At 44.3% G+C, this 18,450-nt stretch overlaps 1 protein-coding gene, 1 long non-coding RNA gene and 1 pseudogene across 2 annotated transcripts; all 3 read right to left on the bottom strand.

The window, feature by feature from the left end:
* Window positions 1–1,259: 1,259 nt before the first annotated feature.
* Window positions 1,260–2,291, bottom strand: LOC125541363 (histone H4-like). The gene has a single exon (XM_048704796.1). The coding sequence runs from the start codon at window positions 1,703–1,705 to the stop codon at window positions 1,394–1,396; it is 312 nt and encodes a 103-aa protein (XP_048560753.1). The 5' UTR covers window positions 1,706–2,291; the 3' UTR covers window positions 1,260–1,393.
* Window positions 2,292–2,756: 465 nt separating this feature from the next.
* Window positions 2,757–6,339, bottom strand: LOC125536614 (annotated as a pseudogene).
* Window positions 6,340–16,857: 10,518 nt separating this feature from the next.
* On the bottom strand, window positions 16,858–17,386 carry LOC125541362. Its single transcript, XR_007297498.1, has 2 exons — window positions 17,230–17,386; window positions 16,858–17,139 (listed from the first exon to the last, which is right to left on the bottom strand). It is a non-coding gene; the product is annotated as an uncharacterized LOC125541362 (long non-coding RNA).
* Between the last annotated feature and the right edge of the window lie 1,064 nt (window positions 17,387–18,450).

The raw sequence follows: 18,450 nt of genomic DNA, 5'->3' as shown, positions 1-18,450 counted from the left end.
TTGTGCTCGAATTAATAGTTACTAGTAATAATGTACGTGCAATGCACGTTTATATTAGGTAGGATATTAGTAGCTTGTTATATTGGGTAAGGTATATCTGTTGTATGTTGGTATTTGGTAAGATATCAATTATTTTTTTCGCGGGAATGGTAGTATATTAATTATATGGCAGATTTCATGGGATAGCGTTGAGTCAAAACGTGTTTATAATCAATGGCAGTGGTGGGTAATTAGAGCGTTAAACTTGTTTGATGCTCAACATTGCAGCGATTTGAACCGCTAAATAACATGATTTGACGGTCGAGATGGTTTGGATCTACCTATTTGGGTCTTTTTATATTGGTATAGATATAGATGAGCGGACGTGCTTTGCTTTATGCTATAATTAGAATGTAAATCATACCATAAAGAAAGTGGTGGCATACCAAGAGCAAGGCATGCAGTAATTCCAAGCGTTCAAGTTTCCTTAAATGTTTATACAGTTTAAATATGTCTACCTTTTGTTTTTGAGATGGAGTTGAGAAGGATGGGTACTTTATGGATATATCATCCACTGAACCCAAACTGAAAGATGGCAAAGCTCTTTTACAGATTGCAATGAGCAGCAAAGACTAATCAAATTGCAACTCGAGTGTAAACTTATAGCAGCACATCTACACGGTCCAGGTGAGAAAATGAGCAGATCAAATCAGCCAGTCTAAAAAATATATAAAAATGGACGAATAATGAAGCATTTCGCCAGTACATCAAACTGAACAGATCATATCAAACAGCTACACATCAATGAAGCATTTCGCCAGGATACAGGATCAGAGTAGTTTCATCGAACGCATAATGGTATTACAGCCTACTGAACACAAACCCACGCCAAAGAAGTAAATCCAATCTACCATGGCACATATCACATCGACTGCCAACCGGCACAGCGCAGCACAACATCAAAGCATCTTTAGATCCTGATCCTTGTGTTGAGTGACAAAATAACTGCAGAAAAACTGTAGGAGCACTAACAACGACCACGTACTCAGAATAACTGCGGGGGAAAAAAATCTGGATTCATTACCCACTGAACCCAAACTAAAACATGGCAAAGATCTCCCACAGTTTGTATTGAGTGAAAAAATACTTATAAAATTGCAATTCGTGTGTAAAATTCTGGCAGCACAGCTATACAATTTAAGTGATTCGCACTGATTGAAACGGATCAGATCAGCCAGTCTTAGAATAACGGTAACACGATTCAGCACTGAAGCATTTCGTCAGGATGGGGATCAGAGCAGTTTTATTGAACGCACACTGAACACAAACGCACGCCAGAGAAGTAAATCCCGTCGACCACGGCACATATCACACAAGAGAAACACGACCCCCACCAGCACAGCACAGCAGGAATCTAGACTCCGAAGCCGTAGAGGGTTCGGCCGTGGCGCTTGAGCGCGAAGACGACGTCCATGGCGGTGACGGTCTTGCGGCGGGCGTGCTGGGTGTAGGCGACGACGTCGCGGATGACTTCCTCGAGGAAGATATGGAGGACGCCGCGGGTCTCCCCGTAGACGAGGCCGGCGATGCGCTTCACGCCGCCCCTCCTCGCCAGCCTCCGGATCGCCGGCTTGGTGATGCCCTCGATGTTGTCGCGGAGGATCTTCCGGTGGCGCTTGGCGCCGCCCTTGCCCAGCCCCTTAGCGCCCTTGCCGCGCCCAGACATCGCCGCTCCGGTCCGCTACGAGAGGGTGATTAGGAAGAAGAGGAACTGCTTTGGAGGGTGACGCTTGTGATGGGGTTGGGAGTTCAGGGTGAGGGTTAGTTTATATGGGAATGGGGAAGGATTTGGGAGGGAAGTCTCCAAACTGCTAGTCGGTTTGTTGTCAAAGAAAAAATGCTCGTTGGTTTTCAGCGAATCAGGCAACCAACGAGCCACCGATTTGGTGCGGCCCATCTAGCGGTAGCAACCCATCTGATCGTTTAAGGGTAGCAGCCCATCTGATCAATTGGAGCCAGCCGAATCTGGCTTTTTTCTAGAGAGAGAGAGAGAATTCCTTATTTGATCCTTTCTTAAAATTTATTCCTTTATTTGGCACAAAAAATATAGTTTCTTCCTTATTTGATACTGGATGTAAAATTTATTCCTTATGTGACACTTTCATCTATTTTGACCACTAACGGTGTTAAATGTGATTCCGCAAAATATAACGGTGTTAAATGTGATATGAAAAGATCATTTTGCCCCTGGTAATGTATTTAGTGATTTTTGCTAATTAAAGTAATACTCGGCTGATATATAATCTTTCCCTATATATATATATATATATAGTGTTACTATTTATCAACCAGAGTGCAGAATAAGTTATTCTTCTCCCGAGGTAATCTTACGATCATTTCATAATTAAATTACATTTCGAATTCAAATAGTTACATTCCTATTGATTCACTACATAAAATTTGACATAAGAAAATAAAAATATAGGTCATAAGACAAGAAAATTTGCAGTTTATGTGTATTTTATATATATTTTTATGTTTGAATGTACATAACATAAACTATTTTTTACGGCGATTATATATTTTCTTACGGTCCTTTTTTGCGTCGGAAATAAGACAAAACTTACGGAACGTAAATTTACGGTGCACTGATGGTAAAATAGAGGGGGTGAAGAATAACTATGCCTCACCCAGGATGACGAATAGCGCGACCCTATATATATACACACACACACACACTAGCAAAAAGGCCCGTGCGTTGCAACGGGAGAAAAAGAGACTTAACACCATAAGTAAGCATAACTCAAGGCCCCTTAGCAGACTTACACATACTAAATATGCAATACTTGGCAGGAAGGTAATGTTGACAATTCCCTACTAACGCTGATAGTAAACTATAATATATGAATCCTAGAGGTCAAGGAAATGAGCAGTTATTTTTCCCCTGTTTATGTGCTCTGACCGTGGTACTGCCGTTGTTGAAGGCATACATGTGGGCCACGCTGTCGACAACCGCTACGGTATAAGCTCTGGCCATGATGCAGACCCTGCCACTGTCGAAGCTCTCCACCGCTGACGGATCAATCTGCATGGTGCATCATTCATGTCCAATTCTGACACAAAGTGCGTGAAGTGAACAACACGAGAAATGAAATAGCTTCCCAAACTCACCAGAGTTCTCAGAGATATCTTCTTTTCCTTTTCAAGATCAAATTCAAAGAAGCCTTCATTGGCTGGTGTGTATAGTCCTGGTCTCAATGAAGAACTGTGCAAAGAAAAGAAAATAATTCTCTTTACTCTTCAGACATTTTTAGATATAAATAAAGCATTAAGGAAAAAACCATAAGCATTAACCTTCTTAGATCAGAGCACATGAGTATCATGTAGTTCTGCTCTGACTTGTAACCCAGAAGTGAACAGCAGTGTACTCCTCCATGTTGTCAGAGGTTAGGACAATAAGTCCTAATGGCCGTATGCCGCCATGAACTGATGCACCCGCTTCCCGGCAGTGCTTCTCCACGTCCAAAAGTCAAGAAAGATCGAAAGGAACGGCGATGTCGATTGATGTCAGTTCAAAATCTATCTCGACATCAACCTGTTTCAAGAGAACGACGTGTCGGGTTATTAGCATGCTCTGAAAAATATACAAAACACCTAAGCATGCCAGTCCTTTTGTTACCAAATATGTAAAATTTTATATAATTACTAACTTCAGAAGACCCTACATCTTTTGCTGGCCTGAAACTTTTTGAGGTAAATTTTTTGTTTGAATGACCAAGGCAAGCCTGTTTGTGTAAAGGAAAGTACCTGAAAACTGTCAGCTCCCTTAATCTCAAATAGACCTCCCTTCTTCAGCTTACAAGAGCAGACAACTAAATAACCCATTTACATAATCTAAAAAACTTTAAGCTAGCAGTCCTGTGATCACAAGTCTATTATACGCACATAGATGTGGACCAAATTTCATCGGCTAGAAGCAATATATCATGTAAATGCAGAATAAAGTGATCGAAGGTCAGAGAACCATGATATCCATCTGCCAGGAGATTGAGAGCATACAGGCTGATGAACACATCGACATTTGGCGAATTAGCCTCACTCCTTTTCAGTTTTGACGACAAAATAAGAGGAAGAAAGGTCCCAGTCTGAATATATGAAACTTACAGTCTCCACGTTGGTATCATCCAGCATCATTGGTGCAAGGTCCGAGAGCCGAACCTCCTTGGCCTCCACCTGAGTTGGATTGGACGCCTTTGCCACCTGCACGCGCATACACAGAAGAGACATGAAAACCAGACCAAATCACTTTTTTATTTATTGCATGGATGGCAGGGCAATTCTGAATATGAAGTGACTCCAGACACTTAATTCTATTGAACCATGAAAAGAGATGCCACACTTTAGTTTCTACAAAAGGCCCCTAGTCAACATATTAACATCATGGGCAATGTTTCTGAATGGCTGAAACGTTACAGTTTGGCAAAGAATTCTGAATTATAGCTGCCTGAAACCGACATGTTTCAGTGAACATCTCAAACTTGCTGGACTTGATGCCTAAGATCGTTTATAAATTCAGGTTCAAAACTATCGCATCTTAAGAGCGTTTTCTGTAGTTTTTCACTGTGCAATTATTTAGTATATTGTCAACTGAAAATAGGTGCATGAAACAGACATGTTTCTGTTTTCAACACGAATTGGTTCATTCAGATGCCCTGCCCAATATCAGTGAATAACTAAAAAGAAAAAAAATAAGCTCCTACATTCAGCAATATAAAGCTAGCATAGTTATGGCCTGCAGCCCATTGATGTTAGCCTGGCTAAATTACAGATTTATTTGAGTAATAAAAAGAAGAGCACAAAAAGGAATAACAAATTCACTTAAATTTGTTAGTCAAGTCAAAACCTGCGGGAACCTGAATTTTTTTTCAGTTACAAATATATTTAGGTGCATAAGAGATACTAAAATTGTGAATTGTATAGGGTAATCTGTCTTACGAATCACCCGGGGAAAAAAGTCTTAAGATTACTTGCCAACACAAGAAATAACCCTTGTGGCTATGTCCTAGTACATCATAATTCAGATCACAAGAAAAGATGGACCAGGCCGTTCCCCTCAGAAACTCTAAACTGACTTGCATATAGCAATCACAGAGACTACTAAATCAGTCTACAAACTTGAGCTTACAAAAATTTGTTGGTGTACTAACCATCCTCCATCAGTTTTCTCATGCTTTATAAATTAAGTAGTGTCCTTTATTTCAGTCTGGCTACAGAACAGAATCGGAGACAAGAGACAGGGGACAAACAGGGGATTTCATCCAGTGAATATGAAGGCGATACATTACCTCTGGTGTAGCCGAGGCATGTGAAATTGGACGGTTGGACAGATGGTCTTGTTCCTCCGGCGAACTCGGCACTTCCTCCTCCGGCGAACTCGACGGCGACATTGCACGTTGCGTCAAAAAAAGCAATTTGGACGGGCTTTGATGGAGCTTATGGTCCAAGGACGCAATCTGATGGAGATTTTGGCCGAGGACCACTCCTTCTTATAGCAAACAACTCAAATCCGGGTCGGGCACTCCATTGCTTGGTGTTCGAGAAGGACACGACCTCCTATTGTCCATCCAAATCACGACACGGGAATAGCTCGTCCGAGATTGATAAGGATACGGAGGAGGCCGGAGAGGATTGGCAGCGGCGGACAGGTCACAGCGAAGCGCGCCCGCGGCCGGCGTACCCACCAGAAAATGTTTCCCGTTCTGTCGTCCATCAAGCGCAGCAAGGATGGCCGTTCGGCGACAAGGGCACCGGCGATGAACCTCTCCTGCTCCACCACCCATGAACCTCTCCTGCTCCGCTGGCACCTCCCCTGAACCTCTCCTGCTCCGCCCGCCGCGCGGCGCCTGAACCTCTGCTGCTCCGCCCGCCGCGCCGCGCCTGAACATCTTCTCCATTTCGAACCAGCTTGCTCTTCTCGTCCTCGCGCACCTGCTTGAATCCTGACGAGGAATGAGACGGACGGTGAGCGGCAAGCAGGCCACGAGAGAGGGGGCGGCGAGGAAGAGGGGTGTACTGAAGCTGGTGGCGGCTGCCGGTAGGAGGTGGCCGTGGCGGCGGCGGAGGCTGGAGGACGCGAGCCTCGTCGCGGCCGCTCGCAGGGCCATGCCCTTCCTTCCTTGGCAGAGCGAGACGGGGGGAGAATGGGAGCACAGGAGCGTCCCCCTCCCTGGCGCTCCTTCTTCTCCTCCGCGGCTCACCGCCGCTGTGGGGCCTCCTGTCGGCGCCCCGACACGGGAGCGACTCTGTCACGCAGAGCGCTCACCTCCTTTATCTTGTGCGTCGAGGCCGTGCTCCTGTGCTTCTCTTTTTTTAGTCAACTGCTCGCCCGTGCGTTGAAGGATTGCTTGCTCGTCTATTTTCCTTTTTACCTAGGCCCAAGCGACCAAGCCCGTAAGCGAAAGAACCTTCTAATAAGGAATTTTGACAAAAATCTTTAATGCGTATCCCAATTAGTACCATCTTGTTTATATTACGATTTTGTAAAAGTGTATTATGACATGAAAAGAAAACGTATTATGACGGTGAACCCACGAAGTCAATCCGTACTTTATTATTGACTAGGAAAATTGTCGTGCGTTGCAACGGGTGATACCATGTTAAAATGTTGTCTGTTCTCAAAAAATAATGTTGTCAAAGTAGTGAAAAGGAAAAAGACAGGAACTATATGTGTTTTACTTCCTCAGTGTGTTCGGTTTCATGTCCTACATCGTGTACATCCACATGCAATGTGGGCTCATTGCCTAATATCGAATCCGCCTCAACTCCATCAGGAAGTCCGGCTGTCCACCGTCACAATGAAGGCCCAACACGGTGGCAAGGTGCAGCAGCCTCGGTGAGGACGTGGCCTACAGGATGCCAAATGCATTTGAGAAGGTCTCAAGGCACCGACCAGGCGCCGATGTCGCCCTCAGCCTCATACTCCTCCTCCACCCAACGATTGGCCTAGGGACCAGTCGAGCACGCATCGGAGTGAAGCGGGCATCCCAATTCTGCCTAGGAGGGTACATTTGCACACATTAGTGTGAGGCGGGCATCCTTAGCAAGGTGGTGTGTCTTGCTTCTCTACGTTAGGACCGGCGAGTCAACAGAGGTGGGCTTTTTCCCGATGGCATAGTCATTGACAAACATCCTGGTGCTTCGCCCACCCATGATATCGTGCTTCGCGTGTAAAGACATAGATATATAGCTAGAGATTCTCTTTATCTCAGAATCTGAAGGTACAATGCATAACTGACTGGTGTATGTAAGCTATTTACCACTTAATGTTTTTAATGTGTACGTGAGCTAGTGTAAGAGCTAAGATTTCATCTCCTTAACAAATGAACACTACTTCAATGCGAGTTACTGAACTGTGACATCAACTTGAATTGCACATCAGAAGAAAACGGATTAGTCCCAACTATCACAGAAAATTGTATTCCCCATCATTGATTTGAAGTTTGCCGACAAATGGAGCTGAGCATCATCAAAATACATGTTACAATTATGTTCAGAGGTCATGAATCTAAATAAAGTGCACATTAAAAATTGTACAAGTTCACTATTGCTATCATTGACATATATCATCAGCATACTATACATGGAAGGCATATGAGTTCAGAGATAATATTATGATAGACTTCTAGCATTTACGTTTGACTCGTGTGTTAGCTGATCAAAGTGAAATTTTCACAAGAGAGAGCCAATGATCATTGCTTTATTAGACCAGTAGCTAAGATGATATTTTGACCAGTGTCCACGTGGGTTGGGGCCGGGCTGGCGCTTTGAGGATATTACCTCCATGGCTGCAAGGCATGGGAGCCCGGGCAACGATGGGACACGCGGGTCAGGGCTGGTGTGTGCTCGAAGGACTGGGTCTCCATGTATTGGCGCACGGTCAGAGACGTAGACGGTGATGCAGGGAGACAATAGCAATGGCAAAGCATGGGAGCAGGCCTGCGGCTAACATTTATCCTCCATCCAGATGCTCATCGGTCATCCAAACCCTTCCACCCATAAAACACATGAAACAGAAGATAAAGTGTACTACTAATTATGAATGGATCAATCATGAGACAAATTGAGAATCACAAAAATATAATGGTGCTGAGACAAACGGCGAATTAACAGCTGAGCGGTCGCTTGCCTTCAGGTCAATGCGGACGATGCCCAGCTGCCATCGCACTCATGTCACCTAGACATCACCGCCGTCTGACTGCTATCCCAGGTCACTCCTCTCTCGACCTTGATCTACCGAGTCGAGCCCCAAGACTTGAAAGCCTGCGGACAGTTTGGGTCGAAGCCAAATCTGAAAGCATCCATCGCTGGATCCTCTTCTCCAGTTCATAGACAAATAATTGTTGGGGAACGTAGTAATTTCAAAAAAATTCCTATGCACACGCAAGATCATGTGATGCATAGCAACGAGAGGGGGGAGTGTGATCTACATACCTAGTAGATCGACAACGGAAGCGTTTGGTTGATGTAGTCGTACGTCTTCACGATCCGACCGATCAAGCACCGAAACTACGGCACCTCCGAGTTTTAGCACACGTTCAGCTCGATGACGATCCCCGGACTCCGATCCAGCAAAGTGTCGGGGAAGAGTTCCGTCATCACGACGGCGTGGTGACGATCTTGATGTACTACTGCTGCAGGGCTTCGCCTAAGCACCGCTACAATATTATCGAGGACTATGGTGGCTGGGGGCGCCGCACACGGCTAAGAATAAGATCACGTGGATCAACTTGTGTTCATGGGGTGCCCCTTGCCTCAGTATATAAAGGATGGAGGAGGAGGAGGCCGGCCAAGGCTAGGTGCGGCCAGGATGTGGAGTCCTACTAGGACTCCAAGTCCTAGTAGGAGTCCACCAAGAGGGGAGGAAGGGAGAAGGAAGTGGAGGAGAAGGAGAGGTGGCCGGCCCCCTTTTCCCTAGTCCAATTCGGACTAGAGGGGAGGGGGGCGCAGCAGCCCCTTGGCCCTTTCTCCTCTTCCCACTAAAGCCCATCAAGGCCCATTGCTTCTCCCGTAACTACCCGGTACTCCGAAAAATACCCGAATCATTCGGAACCTTTCCGATGTCCGAATATAGTCGTCCAATATATCAATCTTTACGTCTCGACCATTTCAAGACTCTTCGTCATGTCCTCGATCTCATCCGGGACTCTGAACTCCTTCGGTACATCAAAACTCATAAACTCATAATATAACTGTCATCGAAACCTTAAGCGTGCGGACCCTACGGGTTCGAGAACAATGTAGACATGACCGAGACACATCTCCGGTCAATAACCAATAGTGGGACCTGGATGCCCATATTGGCTCCTACATATTCTACGAAGATCTTTATCGGTCAGACCGCATAACAACATACGTTGTTCCCTTTGTCATCGGTATGTTACTTGCCCGAGATTCGATCGTCGGTATCTTAATACCTAGTTCAATCTCGTTACCGGCAAGTCTCTTTACTCGTTCCGTAATACATCATCTCACAACTAACTCATTAGTTGCAATGCTTGCAAGGCTTATGTGATGTGCATTACCGAGAGGGCCCAGAGATACCTCTCCGACAATCGGAGTGACAAATCCTAATCTTGAAATACGCCAACCCAACATGTACCTTTGGAGACACCTGTAGAGCTCCTTTATAATCACCCAGTTACGTTGTGACGTTTGGTAGCACACAAAGTGTTCCTCCGGCAAACGGGAGTTGCATAATCTCATAGTCATAGGAACATGTATAAGTCATGAAGAAAGCAATAGCAACATACTAAACGATCGGGTGCTAAGCTAATGGAATGGGTCATGTCAATCACATCATTCTCCTAATGATGTGATCCCGTTAATCAAATAACAACTCTTTTGTTTATGGTTAGGAAACATAACCATCTTCGATTAACGAGCTAGTCAAGTAGAGGCATACTAGTGACACTTTGTTTGCCTATGTATTCACACAAGTATTATGTTTCCGGTTAATACAATTCTAGCATGAATAATAAACATTTATCATGATATAAGGAAATAAATAATAACTTTATTATTGCCTCTAGGGCATATTTCCTTCAATAATTTGCTCTGATCCAAGTTGTAGATGAATCAGTCTTTTTCTTAAGAAAACAAAACAGGTACGCTGATTCAAGGGGATAGACGTGTGCGGAAGAGGCAACGAGGGCCGGGAACTGTTGCGAGACGTGGTGCAACAGTGCAAGATTGGCTTGATGGCGAACGAACCTCCTCTTCTTCTGCTTCATGGCATGATTCAAATCCACCATAGTGCCGCTACGGACATAAGAAAACCAAAAGAAGATTATCAGATCTATAACGTCGAGACGGGCGGCTAGCATGCTCGTACCCTGCGATGTTCATCCTATCCGCCGGCGGCTTCCTCACCCTCCTCCTTGGATCTACAAATCACGTTGTGTGCTGGACGGCTCTGCTCCAGTTGGAGATGTAGACGGACAACTGAATTCGAATTAAATCAGTGGGGAAAACATGTATGTGTGTACCTGCGCATGATTATCATGATCGGTTTAGATGAAGGGCGTCCTCACCGACCTTGCAGAGGAAGGCTTGGGTGGAGGAGCCGACTTCTGTGGACAGCACACACTTGGTCGATGGGGCAGTGCCTAGCCGGACCATCTCGGGAAGATGCAGGAAGATGGGAGCGGTAGCGGCGGGGCTGTTTTGCTGGATTTAGCGCTCTATGTGGGGCGTCGAGGAGAAGAGGGCCCCGGATCTTGAGCCGGTGGAGGGCCTGGGCGGGGGAGCCGGCACCCAGCCGGGCCATCTTAGGAGGAAGTAGGGAGGTGGGGCTGGTTTCCTGATCGGCTGCTCGGTGAGGGCGTCGTGGAGCAAATCCTCTTCACAGAGAGATGAATCGGTCGCATATTCAGTTGAGATGCCAGGATGCACATCCGTCCTTATTATCGCCGGCGTCGTCTAGAGGTCGGGTGCCCCGCCCACGGGATTTGGTAGCGGGAGGAGAGAACACATCCCCGTCGGCCTGTTCGCTATACTCCGTCCATCCCCTCCTGATTCCTAGATCTGTCCCATGCCTAGGGTGAGGTGGCCGGTGCCGGCGGCAGTGGCGGCGACGACGGACATACGAGGGAGGAAGGATTTGTGCGGGCCTGTTTCAAGAGGAGGGTAGGATTCGTTGGCATAAAAGACAATGGGGGAAGGAGGAGTTGTGTTTGGACTTGAGACAGGCGTCGTATGAACGGCATGAGAAAACATTTCTTTGTTAGTCCTGGACAGAAACATATTTTCTTAGGCAAAGCCAACTCGAAAAAAAATAGATGATGGAGTCAACCTGACGGAATCAATCAGAGGCCCAATCAGGTTTGTGAGACGGAGAGAAAAAAGGATGAACTGTTTTTTCACTACATACAAAAATCCTATAAGAACGTGTGGATCCCAAATTAGTACCACCTCGTTTATATTATGATTTTGTCTATACAAATCATAAAAGCGTATTATGTCATGAGAAGAAAGCGTATTGTGACGGTGAACCCACGGAGTCAATCCGTGCTTTATTATTAGGGAAAGAAAATATAATATATTATTGACTCCGTGGGTTCACCGTTATAATACGTTTTTTTCCGTGATTTTACGCTTTTAATTTGAATTTAAAACATATATGCGAGGTGGTACTAAAACCGTTTCGTTCACTGGTGACAATTGTTTCCGAGCGTAGTCGATGTTGGGCTGGAGCGAGGCGAGTCTGCTAGGTTAGATGGACCAACTCTGGCCCATCTCATCTATACGTTTTAGTTTTTTTTCCTTTAGAAAGAAAAACAATCGCTGGTTGTTTGTATTTCGAGGTCGGTGGTTTTGTCTTCCGGCTCAAGTCTACGATTCCTATAGGGAGTTGGAAACCAGCGGCACTAGACATGTAGGCACACAATAACCCCTGGCAAAACCATATTAAAGGAAAACTTCTAGGCAATAGATACCTTATTTATAGAAACGGAAAAACCAACGGGCCACCCACACCGTTTCGATCCTGCCTTTTGTGATTTGCTTGAGATCGATTGCGATCTCGGGTTTAGGTCCGCTGCAACCAAGGCGAGTGCGCCCGTAATCGTCGGCAAGACTAGCCAAGTCATGGCCGTACGTGGAGATGGAATCGTCACGACCTGCCATGGCACGGCCGTACGTGGAGAGATGCACATGAAGCAGGATGAGGGCCATCGGATCGAGGCATCGGGGAGCAAGGCTGAACCTGCCGCCGTCATTGATGTCGATGATGGTAATGCAAAGGACGTAGATGCATGTGAGACTGGACGTGGAGAACATGCTCTGTGCTAGGATTAGCATCCAGCATGACGATGATGGTGACATGTCGCTGGGCGTGAGTGTGGACAAGCAGAAGGCCATCAACAACGAACACACATAATTAGCACTTGTTATGAGCGGATCATCGTCACCTCAAGGCCAACTCACCAATCCTCTCTAACTACGCGCAGATGCATTCTGCGACGAGCAGCGCCAACTGTGCTTGATCATCAAGGATCTGTACTTGTTATGTCGAACTTGACGGGCTCATCATGGTGGACACGGTCCGGTCAGGGCACGACACGGCACAGGTTTGCACCGGCCGCGACCGGTTCGGTTCGAAGTGCCCAGTGGGCCTGTTTCCCTGAACCGGACCGGCAAGGCGAAAGCTCAGTCAGGACCGAGGGACCAAGCAATGGCTGGGGTGCACGAGCTGCGTGTGTCCCTTGCGCCTTCGAGCGTGCCCTGCGTCTGTGCCTAGCGTGCTTGCGTGTCTGTGTCGTGCCATGTCTTAAAGAGCAAAACCTCCGTTTGTTTGCTTTAGACAAAGAGACAGTTCATCTATGGTAGCGTCTCATTCCGGTTCGCGGGGAACTCCGCCACCAGCCGGCACTGTCACAACATACTACGTACGTACATCGTCGCTTTCAATTTCATCAGATTACTAATCAACTTGTACTGCAATACTAACTGTATGTGCATCAATTGATTGCAAATTCATACATCGTATGTGGGAACGACCATGATGAGATCAACTTTGAGTTCCTGGGGAACAAGACGGAGAACACCAACGTGTGCATGTTCACTGAGGTGTTTGTCACCAACCGAGGTGCAGTTGGAACGAACACATGCGGATGAGAGATTGCTCGAGGAAGAAGAAAGACAGTTGTTTTGCGCCGCACAAACTAAATAGCTTTTATGTCAGTATTTCTCTGCTACTTATTCAGCCTTACCGAACATGAAAGGGCTTTGTGGCTCCTGACTTTGCATCATCGTGATCCACAACACTCTGACAAACCACAAGCAGACCGATGAGGCGCGAGAATCGCTCCAGGCAGTTAGACCCGCGAGCTAATCTAGCTAAAAGAGAGAAAGCGTTCGAGACTAACCCGACAGAAAACCAAAGTGCTAACTGAACTAACTGAAAACGTGACAGGGCTTGAGATTTATTCAACATTGTTCGCCGGCCTCGTGGGCGAGAAGAAGATGCAGTTCGTGCCCTGTGTTCTGCGTGCATTGGCCGCACCGCTTCATTGCGTTAGCGAAGCCGGGGACGTGACGGCTGCGACAAATTTGATGGCGGCGGCCGGCGGCCATGGTCAGGGAAGAGAGACGCGTGCGTCGTGTAGGCAGCGTTCTGGACCAATTCATGACGCAGGAACGAAGATGGCGGTGCGGTGGTTCACTCGGGGATTGCCCGTGGCCGCGACGATGTGGAATGGCTGCCGCGGCTAGCCGTGGACGAGCGCCTCGCCGCCTTGACAAAATATGGATGCACAGGATTATGCTACTAACATTGTGGAGCGTGTGCTGTTGCGGTGCTATGACATCTACACTCTGTGGAAAAATATTTGATTTACAGTTGATGCTAGAGATTTTTCTGGGATCTACTTTTGACGGGTCAATCTTGTTTGTTGGCTGCTAGGTGGCTACATAAGATGCTACAGTGCGCCACGGAGAGGTACACAGGTTCCCCACAGCTACATGTATGTATCATAAAGTTCCATCTTTCATTTTTGAAGTTCAGTATTGACTCCTTAATCCTGTTTCTTAGGGTTCATGATTGACAATTGATATTGGATTATGGAACTAAAATGTCTACTCTGTAACTAAATGTTCATGGATGTCTTAAAAGGAGAACAATTCGGACCATAAATGTACAGTATATTTGATGGATCCGTCTAATCTATACTTGAAATTACAGTGTGTAATTTATTTAGACACTATATATATGTTTGATGGAGCCTTCTACGTTGGACTGTTGGACTTGAAATTACAGTGTACAATTTCCTTCCGACTTGCTAATTCAAATTTGCTCATTTTAGACTCAATAATAATAATAATAATTCTAAACAACATAATAATCTAGAAAATATTTTTCGAAGGATGTTTCTTTACATCTTATATCATTATGATGTGAGATGGGTTACATGTCTCTAAATAATTTTAGCGGAGTTGTTATTTAACATCCATAAGCCATTGTTGGCAAGGGTGAGATGGAGGATAAGTTTCAGGCCTCATTTGGTTTAGAGGAATTTCATAGGAATTTTAGAGGATAGGATCCATATAGGATTTTTTTTTCCTTTAGAGCCCTTTGGTTCATAGGAATGGATTCCTATTCCTACATAGGATTGGTTCCTATCATTCACATTTCATAGGAAAATAAAAAAGAGTCTAGACTCAATGGAAAAATTCCTTTGGTGTCAACCAAATGACATCTTGTTTCCTATTCCTACTCATAGGATTTGAGATACATGTCATCTCATTTCCTACAAGATTTCTATTCCTATGATAATCCTATCCTATGAACCAAAAGAGGCCTCAATGTGGTATTCCGTTTTGAAATTGAGAGTGTGGGCTGGTGGAGAGGGTCCTTTTTTCGCGGGAAGGTGGAGAGGGTCCTTCAACCATGCTTATTAGGGTAAATGTGTTCGATACTTTTTTTGGAAAAGATATTGCGCAAGCGTTCGTCGTAGTGTGCAGTCACACCAATGCCGCCTGATCTCGTCGAGGAGTGGAGATGTACAACCGAGTGCTTATGTGATGATGACATCATGGATCAGACGCCAATGTCTATGCTCGTTATGTCAAAGGGTTGTCCTATTCTTTCCCTCCCGTTGCAACGCACGGACATTTGTGCTAGTAATAATAATAATAATAATAATAATAATAATCTATCCATAATATATATATAATATAATATATATATATAATATATATATATTATTATATTATATGTATTATAATAATAATAATAATAATAATATCTATCCCTAATAATAAAGTACGGATTGACTCCGTGGGTTCACCGTCACAATGCGCTTCTTCCCGTTATTTTACGCTTTCACTTTGAATTTTAAAACTTATTTGAGGTGGTACTATTCATGTAGGTCAAAAACATTACGATCCTGCCGGTATGATTAAAACTTGGTCATCTGTACGTTGGCCCAGCTTGCAACGCAGGGAGGAAAAAAGGCCCAGCTTGCAACTCAGGGAGGAAAAAACACTTGGTCCTTCTGGCTGTATGTTGGCCCATCTTCAGTGCAACGCAGGGAGGTAAAAAATACATGCTTGCAATAGGATTTGAACTCACAACCTTTCACGCAATACCTCTTCGCTTGGTTATTTATCTTCGCTTGGTTTTCTTAACAACTAGTAAGCAGCCCGTGCAACAAAGGACCGGAGAGTATCCGTCACCTGCTTTTTGTATGTCCAGTTGCGATTCAGTTTTGGAAACTGCTTGGAGTGTGGGATGTAATACAAAGGGGATTGGCAATGAATACTTGCGGGGAGGTTATGTTGGATTATCTTCTTAGCCTACCGGACGATCATATCCATGTGCTAGGATTGCCAAAATTGCAAGAAACGGTGGCTACATGCTGTTGGTACTTGTGGTGGGAAAGGAGAAAAATTACACATGGAGGTGATCCACAAACGGCGCCACAGATCAATCTTGTTGTACGCTCCTTGGCAGAGAACTTTATAGCAGCGAATTCACCACGGCCAAGAGTTCATTTGGGAGGTTGGATGAGACCAAGGACCGGGTATGTCAAGCTAAATGTGGACACGAGTTTTGATCAGGACTTACTTGAAGGTTCAGTAGGTGCTGTCATTAGAGACCACAAGGGCAAGTTTATAGCTACAGCAAATGAAAAACTTGAAGTCTGTTATGATGCTTTTACTGCTGAGGCAATTGCAATCAGATTCGGCCTAAATCTTGCTCGCATAACTGGATGTAGCAAAGTTGAGGTGAATTCAGATAATTCGGACGTGGTTGAAGCGCTCAGAGAAGGCTACTCAGCTTCGGTAGCCAGTGCGATTTTTGATGACTGTTATTTCATGTCTTTAGAATTCAGTCATATTGTTTACGAGCATTGTTTTAGAGAGAATAATAAGATAGCACATGAATTAGCTAGTCTAGCTAGATTCAATCCTCCTGATGTATGGTTGGATGATCCCCCGTCGGCTATCATCCCCTTAATTGTATCAGATGCTATTATTGTAGCCAATTAATAAAGGAGGTGTTTATCAAAAAAAAGCAGCCCGTGCAACGCACGGCTCAATCGAAGCAGCCTATTAAATTCATGTGAGTATTGAATTCTGAATTCATATTCACAAATTTTAGAAAAGTAATAGGACATCTATAGTGTGTGATGATCGCTTCCTCTCCAAAGGTCGAGTTTAAAGCAAAGCCCAATGAGTTGTCTCAAGCAGACCAAAAAGAAATCCCAATCCATGAAGAAATAACAATCCTATAGTAAAGATTTCAGGATGTCTAATTTCTTGTGTGAACTTGAAAGGACTTATAATAGGTGTAGGCATTGTCCAACTGAACATGGCAAAGATGTGAACTTCAAATAAGAATATACGAAAAGTAGAAGATAGCAATCGGAACCTAAATAGTTCAGTTCTGAAAAAAATAAACTATGTAATCTGAAATATGTAAACTATGTAATATAAAAAATGTTTTAGTTCCGCGGAGTGGTCCAAATGGCGGCAGCACGCGCGTCCTCACCGGCTTAGACAGGGCTCCCATGTCCCCGCCTACCGCAGGTGCGTAGCGGAACCGAGACTCCCACGTCCTCGAAAGTGGCGGGAAACTCGCGCTTCTCCCCATACATAATCCTGTTGTATGAACCAACCATCAAGAAACATAATATCAAGTGAACAAACAGTTAACTTTTATCCAAATCTATTCACATTACAAGTTTTTACCTAAGCCTTTTGAGGATGTCTATATGATTGGGTTTTGTGCTTTTTCACCTATTAATCTCATTGCCAATCCTCCTCCTTATGGTTAGTGGTCTCCTAATTTCCATGCCTTGCTCTAAACCCCTCAGTTTGCAATTCTATCTTGTTTGAGGCCAAACTTCTGTACATTCACATGAGTAGTTAAGAGGTATAATTAAACTGTGAAAGAAATGACAAAATCATAGAAAGGATATATTTCGGAATACATATCAAGCTAGTCCTTTGTAATGACCATAGCAATTACTATATTTAGTTAACAACTGAGGTATAAGAGGACGATATAGGGGAAAATATCGTGAACTGCAAACACTAAATACTCGAGTTTCTAGTGATTCATCCCATGTGTAATGAAACTTCAGAGGTGTTCTTTAGAAAGAAAATTATTAGGTGTAGACCTCAAATAAAGATACTGAATAGTCAAGTTACCTGGCATCATAGTAATCAAATTCACATAATGAAAATCATGGAAGAAAGTTAAAGAAAAGTGCTTCCATTAAGTACTGTAATATGATATAGTTGTGCATGCCTGCTGTATTTGGCTGCTGAACTATAGCTCCTCCATCCATTTTAGAGTCCTCATTCCTAAAAATAAAAGACGAACATGGTTATTCTTTATGCATGAAAATCCGATTGTTCTCCAAGGGGGATTGGAAATCACAGATTAATTCAGGAGCTATTATTGATATAAAATACTAAGAAAAGAGAGAATATTGCAACTATTAACAAAAGTATTGTTAGGCCACAAATTAAATCTGTTTAAATTTTTAACACGTATGGACACACACCCCAACCGCAAAAGAAAAAAAAAGTTGCTGCAGCTGATTTTCGCATTGCCATCTATGCATAGAACAGGGGACAAATTTAATTAGCGCACTTACTACTCATTTCTCCTCAAACTGAATAAAAGTGCACTGATGATGGGCATATCTTTCCCTGTTTGACAGGTTCAAATTGTTGTAAAAAAAGAAAAATAGACTCACCTGAGCCGTGCATGCATGATTTGTCCAGTTACGACAGGTGTAGGAACTTATTCTGAATTTATGAAACTCAAAGGCCAAGCTAAAAAAAATTCCTTCCGATCCAGAAAGACCGACCTGTCTGAAAATAATTAAAAGAAAAAAAACATATGTATCAGTACAGAGGGAGTTCTGTTTACAACTACCCATGGAAAACCTTTTGTTCTTT

Source organism: Triticum urartu, chromosome 2 (genome assembly GCF_003073215.2).
Source record: "Triticum urartu cultivar G1812 chromosome 2, Tu2.1, whole genome shotgun sequence".
NCBI lineage: Eukaryota > Viridiplantae > Streptophyta > Magnoliopsida > Poales > Poaceae > Triticum > Triticum urartu.
Note: the sequence above shows the minus strand (reverse complement) of the source record. Positions and strands in the feature narration are given on the sequence as shown.